This window comes from Nerophis ophidion, linkage group LG12 (genome assembly GCF_033978795.1).
Source record: "Nerophis ophidion isolate RoL-2023_Sa linkage group LG12, RoL_Noph_v1.0, whole genome shotgun sequence".
Lineage (NCBI taxonomy): Eukaryota > Metazoa > Chordata > Actinopteri > Syngnathiformes > Syngnathidae > Nerophis > Nerophis ophidion.
The window spans coordinates 51,799,293-51,809,295 of NC_084622.1; the positions used below are offsets into that span (position 1 = coordinate 51,799,293).

Consider the following 10,003-nt stretch of genomic DNA (forward strand, 5'->3'; position numbering starts at 1 on the left):
GAAACTTTATTATGGATCAGAGCGGTCAAGCGAACATGGTTCCTGACCAAATGTCAACCAGCAGGTTTCGGTGAGAAAATTGTGGTAAAAAGTCGCCTCTTACCGGAGATCAGCTGAGCTTGCACCGTCCATACAACTGCTGTTGACTTCCCTCAGACACTGCACGTCTACACACCCGTGTACACACACCTCCGACTATCAGGTACTGTTAAACTCACTTACCATGAATTGATTAACGTGGACCCCCACTTAAACAAGTTGAAAAACTTATTGGGGTGTTACCATTTAGTGGTCAATTGTACGGAATATGTACTGAACTGTGCAATCTACTAATAAAAGTATCAATAAATCAATCAAAAAAAAACTAAAACACTAGCAACACAATAGAAAGATAAGGGATTTCCCAGAATTATCCTGGTAAATGTGACTAAAAACATCTGAATACATCCCAATGCAATCGCCTTTTTTTTTCCAACTTTTTTTTTTTTTTTTTTCTAGTCCTTCGCTATCAATATCATCATCCACAAATCTTCAGTGGCGCAGTGGGAGATTGGCCGTGCGCAACCCGAGGGTCCCTGGTTCAAATCCCACCTAGTACCAACCTCGTCACGTCCGTTGTGTCCTGAGCAAGACACTTCACCCTTGCTCCTGATGGGTGCTGGTTAGCGCCTTGCATGGCAGCTCCCTCCATCAGTATGTGTGTGTGAATGGGTAAATGTGGAAGTAGTGTCAAAGCGCTTTGAGTACCTTGAAGGTAGAAAAGTGCTATACAAGTACAACCCATTTATCATTTATTTATTTATCTTCGCTCAAATTAATGGGGAAATTGTCGTTTTCTCGGTCCGAATAGCTCTTTTTGTTGGAGGCTCCCATTAAAAACAATGTGAATATGTGAGGAGCCATCAACAGGTGACATCATCGTCTGCTACTTCCGGTACAGGCAAGGCTTTTCTATTAGCGACCAAAAGTTGCGAACTTTATTGTCGATGTTCTCTACTAAATCCTTTCAGCAAAAATTTTGCAATATCGCGCAATGATCAAGTATGACACATAGAATGCACCTGCTATCCCTGTTTAAATAAGAAAATCTCATTTCAGTAGGCCTTTAAATAAAAGAATATAAGAGTAGGGATCCACCTCGGTCCACACTCCATTACAGTAGGTGGCGCTAATGCGCACCAGAAGGTTGCTTGCCTACCGCCATTAAAGAAAAGAAGAAGAAGTGTCTTCCGGTATGCAGAAGTACTCGCGGCAACATAAACATGGGATCATGGTTAGCAACTGCGGCCTTCACTTGTCCTCTCTGTCGCAACGTCACAAAGACTCCCGTCATCCTCGAGTGCAAGCACAGCTTCTGTCCGCGGTGTATCGGGGACTTGTGGAGTGTTTGCCCGTCCGGGCCCTACAAGTGTCCCGGATGGGGGTGCAGCACCAGCTACCGCACGCTGCCCTTCGACAGATCTTTGTTATGGCCGCACAAAAGCAGCCCGAAGGCTCCGACCTCCAGCAATCTCGGTAAAGTAGCACGTTTTTTTTTTTCTTCTTAATATTCACTGTTTTTGTAACCTCTGGAAAGAAAAATAAATGCTTTTATCCACCCCATTAAACACTAAATGGCGGGAGGCGTGTGACTTCATTTCCGGTGGCTGTCGCCTGAAGCGAGCATAAATTGACTACCGTATTTCCTTGAATTGCCGCCCGGGCGCAAATTAATTTAAAACCTCTTCTCATTCCTGCGCTTACCAAAGGCATGTGGTAAAAGTAATCATGCGCTAATTACTTTAAAACCTCTTCTCACTCCGGCACTTACCAAAGTTATGCAGTAAAAATTTGAGTGTGATGTAAGCCTGGACCTTAAATCCTACTTAATAGCTCTTAATCTTCTTCCCTTTATGCGATTTTAAATTACCGGTATTGAAATCAGCCTCCTCCATTTTGAAAATGATGATAGGGGAAGTGTCACTCGTGATGTCACGAGTTTGACCAGGCGGTAATACTAAGTAGGGATGCATCGAAATGAAAATTTGTGGCCGAAGCCGAATAATGAATGCAGTTTTTCACAATTTTTTAAAATATATTGCATAAATAGCCTAAAATAAATATTTAGACATGTTTTTCAAATAAAGTACTTTTTTATTGAATATTGACATTTTTTTAATATTCCAGTAGCCTTTGCTTTTCAAAAAAAAGCACAAAGTTTTTCATTTATATTAGGCCTTCAAACAAAACATGCATTCCAAAAAAAAATAAAGTGGATAAACCCACAACAAATTAATTATTGTCCTTTTGGCAAAAGTCTGCTTAGCCACAGTAGATATGCTAATAATGTAAACAGAAGGCTCAAGTAAATCTCAATTAAGTGTGTGCTTGTAACCTCTTACACTTATACAGGTAGCCTACACAACAGGCTAATAATGTAAACAGAGGCCCCACTAAATCTCAATAAGTGTGTGCTTGTAACCTCATACACTTATACAGGTACACAACATATCCCAACGTCACTGCACGTTGGTTGATTGCGTCACCGCGTCAAAAAATTGCGTCACACGCCAGTATTCGGCCTTGTTTTTAACTCATTCCACCGAAGGCCGAATGTGGCTTTTTTTGCCATATTCGGCCGAATATATTCGGTTACCGATTAATCGGTGCATCCCTAATACTCAGCATGCGCAAATTATTTTGGGAAACGAGTTTGACCCGGCAGTAATTCAAGGCAGGCGCATACTATATGCCCTGCGGCAATTCAAGGAAACACAGTAATTTGTTTTCTATTCAAAGTCACAATCGATTCAATCAAAAAGTATCACAGTTTTCTTAATATTTCAAGTTTGTATAAACTCTAGGAAGAAAAACACTCGCTTTTCGCCATCACGTAAACACTAAATTAGATTAGATTAGATAGTACTTAGTCCTTCAGGAAAATTTAAATTTTCAGCACAATCCCATTCAAGATCAGACAGAACAGGATCGCCGACGGGTCTGCCGGCTTCCAGCGCCCCTTACAGAAAAGATGAGATACAGGTAAACGGGGGGGAATGGGAGAAAAAAATTGAAGATTAAAATAAAATAAAATAATCGGTCTAAGCTTGGGCCCTGGTGAGGGGGTCCAGACTGAGGCCAAAGAAAAAAAAACACTCATAGCCATAGTACACATCATTCTTACATGTCTGTAAGGGGGAAACATCAAACGTCAAAAACCACAAAGGACATTAAAGACATTAAAGCAGCAGAGCTGATGCAACCAGACACTTCTACATACAGCTATGAATACAAACTAAAAGAAACATATACACGGTGGTGGCCTCTGGTGGTGTAATGTTTACGGCTGAAACCTTTATTGTGAAAGTCTGTATCCTTACTGCTGTAACGGGAAGTATTGCGCTTCAATACCCGGAAGTGGAGGAATGCCGGTGTTCGACCAAGAGGTAAAATAAATAAAGACCTCTCGGGCTAAACTGAGAAATAAGAATTGTCTACTTCCAGTTATGATCCAGATTAGTCTATAATACTTCTAATGTATAGCCATACTTGCCAACCTTGAGACCTCCGATTTCGGGAGGTGGGGGAGGGGGCGTGGTCGGAGATGGGGCGGGGCGTGGTTAAGAGGGGAGGAGTATATTTACAGCTAGATTCACTAAGTCAAGTATTTCATATATATATATATATATATATATATAAATAAAAGAAATAATTGACTTTCAGTGAATTCTAGCTATGTATATATATATATATATATATGTATGTATGTATGTGTGTGTATATATATATATATATATATATATATATAAATAAATAAAAGAAATAATTGACTTTCAGTGAATTCTAGCTATGTATATATATATATGTATGTGTATATATATATATATATATATATATATATATATAAATGTATGTGTATATATATATATATGTATGTATGTATAAAATAAATACTTGAATTTCAGTGTTCATTTATTTACACATTTACACACACATAATACTCATTTGAGTACCTGAAAGGTAGAAAGGCGCTATACAAGTACAATCCATTATCCATTATTATCTACTCATTGTTGAGTTAAGGGTTAAATTGTCCACCCTTGTTTTTCTAACCATATGCATGTCCAGTAGATGGCAGTAGATAGATAGATAAATAGTACTTTATTGATTCCTTCATGAGAGTTCCTTCAGGAAAATTAAAATTCCAGCAGCAGTGTACAGAATTGAGATCAATTTAAATAAAAGTAAAAAGTAAATAATGGGGGTTTAAATAGAAACAAAATAGAGAAATATTACAATAAGAATAAAAACTAAAAAGCAACAATGGGAATAAAATATAACAGTAAAATAAGAATATAACAAGACAAAGTAGGCAGTAGTGACCATGTTATGAAAACGTATTGCACTGTTATTGTTTTGCATCCCCTGTCATCCTTGTACCCCCCGCCCCAGTGAGGAGTTGTACAGTCTAATGGCGTGTGGGACAAAGGAGTTTTTGAGTCTATTGGTATTGTCCTGTTTAAGATTTTTACAACATTGCTGTTTACGGCAGTTGAACTGCTTTGCGATAGACGAAAACGGACTGCTGTTGTTGTGTGTTGTTACTGCTCTGGGAGGATGTTAATGAAACTGCCTAACAATAAAACCACATAAGAAAAACAACAACTCACCCTCGATTATTCTACAGTCATAACGTCATTGGGCAGACATTCTGTTTATATTGAAAGCGGACATGAAAACAGGCTGTCGACACGTCACTCAGGTCCGCATGGAGCTGGAGTGGGCGTGGCCTCCAGCTCCGTCTGAATTTCGGGAGATTTTCGGGAGAAAATTTGTCCCGGGAGGTTTTCGGGAGAGGCGCTGAAGTTCAGAAGTCTCCCAGAAAATCCAGGAGGGTTGGCAAGTATGTGTATAGTTAATCACAACAGGTGGCACGTGACCTCATTTCCAGTTGCTGTCGCCTGAAACAAACATATAAATTATTTGATTAATTTGTTTTGTATGCAAAGAGTCAGAATTGTTTCACTCAAAAAGTAGCTTGAATTATTTTATTTTTTTTCTAGTTTTTGTCACCTTTTTAAAAAGAAAAACAGTTTCTTTTCTCCAGCCCATAAACACTAAATGGTGGGTGGCACGTGACGTTATTTCCGGTTGCTGTTGCCCGAAATAAGCATATAAATTATTGATTAATTTGTTTTCTATTCAAGGAGTCAGAATTGTTTCACTCAAAAAGTTGCATGACTTGTTCTTAATATTTCCAGTTTTTATAACGTCTGGAAAGAAAAACACGTGCTTTTAGCTAGGGATGCACCAAAATGAAAATTTGTGGCCGAAGCCGAATAAAACTTAAATGCTTGGCCGTAGGCCGAATAATGAATGCAGTTTTTCACAATTTTTTTTATATTGCATAAATAGCCTAGAATAAATATTTAGACATGTTTTTCAAATAAAGCAATTTTTTATTGAATATTGACTTTTTTTTAATATTCCAGTAGCCTTTGCTTTTCAAAAAAAGCACAAAGTTTTTTATTTATATTAGGCCTTCAAACAAAAGATGCATTCCAAAAAAAAAAAGTGTATTAAAGTGGATAAACCAACAACAAATGAATTATTGTCCTTTTAGCAAAAGTCTGCTTAGCCACAATAGATATGCTAATAATGTAAACAGAAGGCTCAAGTAAATCTCAATTAAGTGTGTGCTTGTAACCTCTTACACTTATACAGGTAGCCTACACAACAGGCTAATAATGTAAACAGAGGCCCCACTAAATCTCAATAAGTGTGTGCTTGTAACCTCATACACTTATACAGGTACACGACATATCCCAACGTCACTGCACGTTGGTTGATTGCGTCACCGCGTCAAAAAATTGCGTCACACGCCAGTATTCGGCCTTGTTTTTAACTCATTCCACCGAAGGCCGAATGTGGCTTGTTTGCCATATTCAGCCGAATATATTTGGTTACCGATTAATCGGTGCATCCCTAGTAAGACTGTGGAGAGTGCTTCAAAGATGAACTTCCAGTACCTCTTTAGCATCGGACAAAGCCAAAACATGTGTATTAATGTTGCGTTATCTTGTTTACATCCATCACATAATGGGTTAATTTTGGGAAGTATTTTAGCTAATTTTACTTTTGAGAAGTGCACCCTACAGGTGTATCATTTATAATTGGACCAGTGAGTGTCGTGCGCACATTGAAGGCGAGTGAACCCTTTCCACAATTTTTGCCCAGGGTCAGTCATCTGTTGATGTTTGGAGGTCTTGTTCCCATGTTGTTCTAATTCTTAGCATGGAAGTGCATTCTAATCCTGAGAGTAAACTAAGTATATGTGAGATTGCCCTCTTTTTTTGTTGGATTGAAATTAGGGCTCGGTGATATGGCCTTTTTTTTTAAATATCTCGATATTTTTAGGCCATGTCGCGATATACACGATATACACGATACACGCCATTAGACTGTACAACTCCTCTCTGGGGCGGGGGGTACTAGGATCACAGGGGATGCAAAACAATAACAGTGCAATACGTTTTCATAACATGGTCACTACTGCCTACTTTGTCTTGTTATAGTCTTATTTTACTGTTATATTTTTATTCCCATTGTTGCTTTTTAGTTTTTATTCTTATTGTAATATTTCTCTATTTTGTTTCCATTTAAACCCCCATTATTTACTTTTTACTTTTATTTAAATTGATCTCAACTCTGTACACTGCTGCTGGAATTTTAATTTTCCTGAAGGAACTCTCTTGAAGGAATCAATAAAGTACTATCTATCTATCTATCTATATCTCGATATTTTGCCTTGGCCTTGAATTAACACTATAATCACAGCATTATGATGATTCTATGTGTCTACAATAAACATTCTTCTTCATACTGCATTAATATATGCTACTTTTAAACTTTCATGCAGAGAAGGAAATCACAACTAAGTCAATCGACCAAAACTGTATTTATTAAACAGTTATTAGCAGGTGACTTTTCAAATGATGCTACATATTAGGAGTAATGCTACTTTTTGTGGCAACGCTTGTGCCCCACACTTGACAAATTAAAGTTGTCTATTCGACATATTCCCGCTTGAAGCCAAACCACCGCCAGACGACGGACCTCCTGCGGTTTTTCTTGGGAATTAATTCTTCCTTCATTTGTTACCAGATCTGCACCTTCTTTCTCTCGTATTACCACTCGCACGGCTTCGCTAGCATCACAGCTAACGTTCCCCGCGCTGCTACCACTCTGCTCCGCGAGGGCGTATACGTATGTGACAGTATGTGACGTGTGTAAGAGTGGGCTTACTAGTCTGTGAGAAGGAGACACAAGAAGGAGTGGGATGATCCTGTAGTGTAATGCCCGCAGCTAAAAGCAACTGCGTGAGAACGTATACTCTAATATTGCGATATCGTCATTTTCTATATCACACAGAGACAAGCTCGAGATGTATCGCGCATACCGACATATCGCCCGGACCTAATTGAAATACATAAGAAATCTGTAGTTTTTGAGGGGCCCTGTTTGTATTCTGCTGTTTTTCAGACACATCCAGTCATGCTTTAAACACTGATTCCCCGTTGAGGAGGTCTTCAATCGACAGCCGACCCTTTGGGAAGAGAAAGGCGAGCACACCGGTTCTAAAGGAACCGGACACCAAACGGCCAGCTACCTGCGACATATCGGATGACGTCCAGACTCCAAAACATTCCTCGTCCGACACGCCAGGACAACTCCGCAATGGGAAGGCAACCATTAACGGGATGAACTCTGAATCGAAAGAGCCCGCGTGTGATTATTCCGGTGACGATGTCACACAACACACAAGTGAGGTGTCACAACATGAAGAAGCAGATAGAATCAGGACCAGTGACACCGACTGCCGCACTGAAGCAGATTTATGTGATGCCTCTCTTCTTGCAACAGAAAATCATTCCTTGACAAAAAAACCTTCCTCGCCTGCCAACCTGCAATCATTCACTGCAGCCTCAACTTCACAGGAATCAGTGTCTCCTGCTAGCAAGTCGATAACTCCGATGTCTACCAAGCATGCTGCAGCATCCCCGATCAAAATCAGGGTCTTCTCCAAGCCCGAGCACAGAAACACAAGCCTTGTGCCGTGCCATTATTGCCCCAAAACGGTGCGTCAGTTAGCCGTGAAGACCTGTTTGGTATGCGGGGCGTCCATGTGTGCAAAGCACCTGCGCCCACACATGGAGTCCTCCGTCTTCCAAAGCCACACCCTGGTTCCGCCCACCGTGGACATTTCTTTCTGGAAGTGCGACGAGCACCAGGAGCTCAACCGCATCTACTGTCGGCTGTGTGCTGTGTGCGTGTGCACTCTGTGCACCGCCATCGGCTCCCACCGCAACCACGTCTGCATCAGCACCAGGGATGCCGAGATGGAGATCAGAGTTAAGATTGTTCACATGCTGACCACTAAAATTGAGTACACCTGCACACTAATGAAAGACTTAGACAGACTTTTAGTGGTTAGAGTGTCCGCCTTGAGATGGGTAGGTTGTGAGTTCAAACCCCGGCCGAGTCATTTTAAAGACTATAAAAATGGGACCCGTTACCTCCCTGCTTGACACTACGCATCAAGGGTTGGAATTCGGGGTTAAATCACCAAAAATTACTCCCGGGCGCAGCCACCACTGCTGCCCAATGCTCCCCTCACCTCCTAGGGCAGGGGTCGGGAACCTTTTTGGCTGAGAGAGCCAAAAAGCCAAATATTTTTTTTATCACTGAACACAACTAAACACGTGCATTTTTAAGTAAGACCAACATTTCTAGAGTATAATAGGTCTCTCATTCTTTGTAATAACATTGTTATTCTGAAGCTAAGTGTGGAGGGGGCGTGGCCTGCGTGCCCACCTGGGCCTTGTTATCTAATCACCTCTCGCTCTGTTATAAGCAGCAGCCAGGAGGAGAGACTGGGTTGGGGCTGGAAATATTATTCCTGGAAAGCAACTGAGAGACTTATTGAAAAATAAAACAATATTGTAACCCTGAAACAGGCTCTCATGTCAGTGCTTGGTGGTCTGAAGAACCCCCAGGAGGGCAAGCCCCACACTAACCAATAATAAATAAATAACTTCTTACCATTAACGCAACTTCTTGAACAGGTGCGGTAGTGAAAGGAAGGATGGATGGATTAAAAATGCATGTGAATGTTTTATATTTTTAACATTATTTTTAACACTCTGATTACAAGTGGAATTATTCATTACTTATCGTGTTAAGCAACGTCAGTTCAGATTTATCTGAGAGCCAGATGCAGTCATCAAAAGAGCCACATCTGGCTCTAGAGCCATAGGTTCCCTACCCCTGTCCTAGGAGGTGATGAAGGGAGATGGGTCAAATGCAGAGAATAATTTCGCCACACCTAGTATGTGTGTGACAATCATTGGTGCTTTTTTAATTGATCCACAAGGGAAATCGTTCCGTTTCAAGAGCTGAATCAAACATTATGCATCAACATATAAAATTAATCAGTTTTGACAAACGGTCAATGAAATGTTTGTTTGACAATATCTTATATGTTTGCGGTGATGGATAACTTCATGTCGGTAAGTGTGTCTTACTTATTATTTTTTTAAGGAGCGCCGTAAAAATGGCTGATCCGTTGCGGTCCCGTCTTGTCTCCCTGTAACATATGTCTGCTCTTAGTGGGACTGTGCTGAAAATGTAATTTTCAGTTCTTATGTGTCTTGTGCATGTTAAAGAATTGACAATGAAAAATCTTGAATCTTATTATGTGTGACAATCATTGGTACTTTAACTTAATTGTGTTCATCATGGTGTTTGTGTAACTGCACCATTTTTTCCTCAGAATTTTCAACTAACTTAGTGTTTTGTCAAAAGGATTACATGCGATATGTCTTTTTTATATACAATGTGCTTGTTCTATTTTAGGCCAAAGTAAACAATCTGAAGTTGTCGTAGTTGTATTTTTAAGTTATTATGCCATAATTTTACCCATCCGGCCCTCGTAGGAGTAGATAAGTTAAAGTTAAAATACCAA

General features: G+C 40.0%; 1 protein-coding gene across 1 annotated transcript in view; it reads left to right on the top strand.

Annotated features, from left to right (window-relative positions):
- Positions 1-1,164: 1,164 nt before the first annotated feature.
- The window catches only part of LOC133563541 (tripartite motif-containing protein 14-like), a 16,412-nt gene continuing 7,573 nt past the window's right edge, over positions 1,165-10,003 (top strand). The window contains exons 1-2 of the mRNA XM_061917710.1: positions 1,165-1,515; positions 7,522-8,390. Of these exons, the coding sequence (XP_061773694.1) occupies positions 1,263-1,515; positions 7,522-8,390 (1,122 nt within the window). The 5' untranslated portion in view covers positions 1,165-1,262. The remainder of the gene's footprint in view (positions 1,516-7,521; positions 8,391-10,003) is intronic.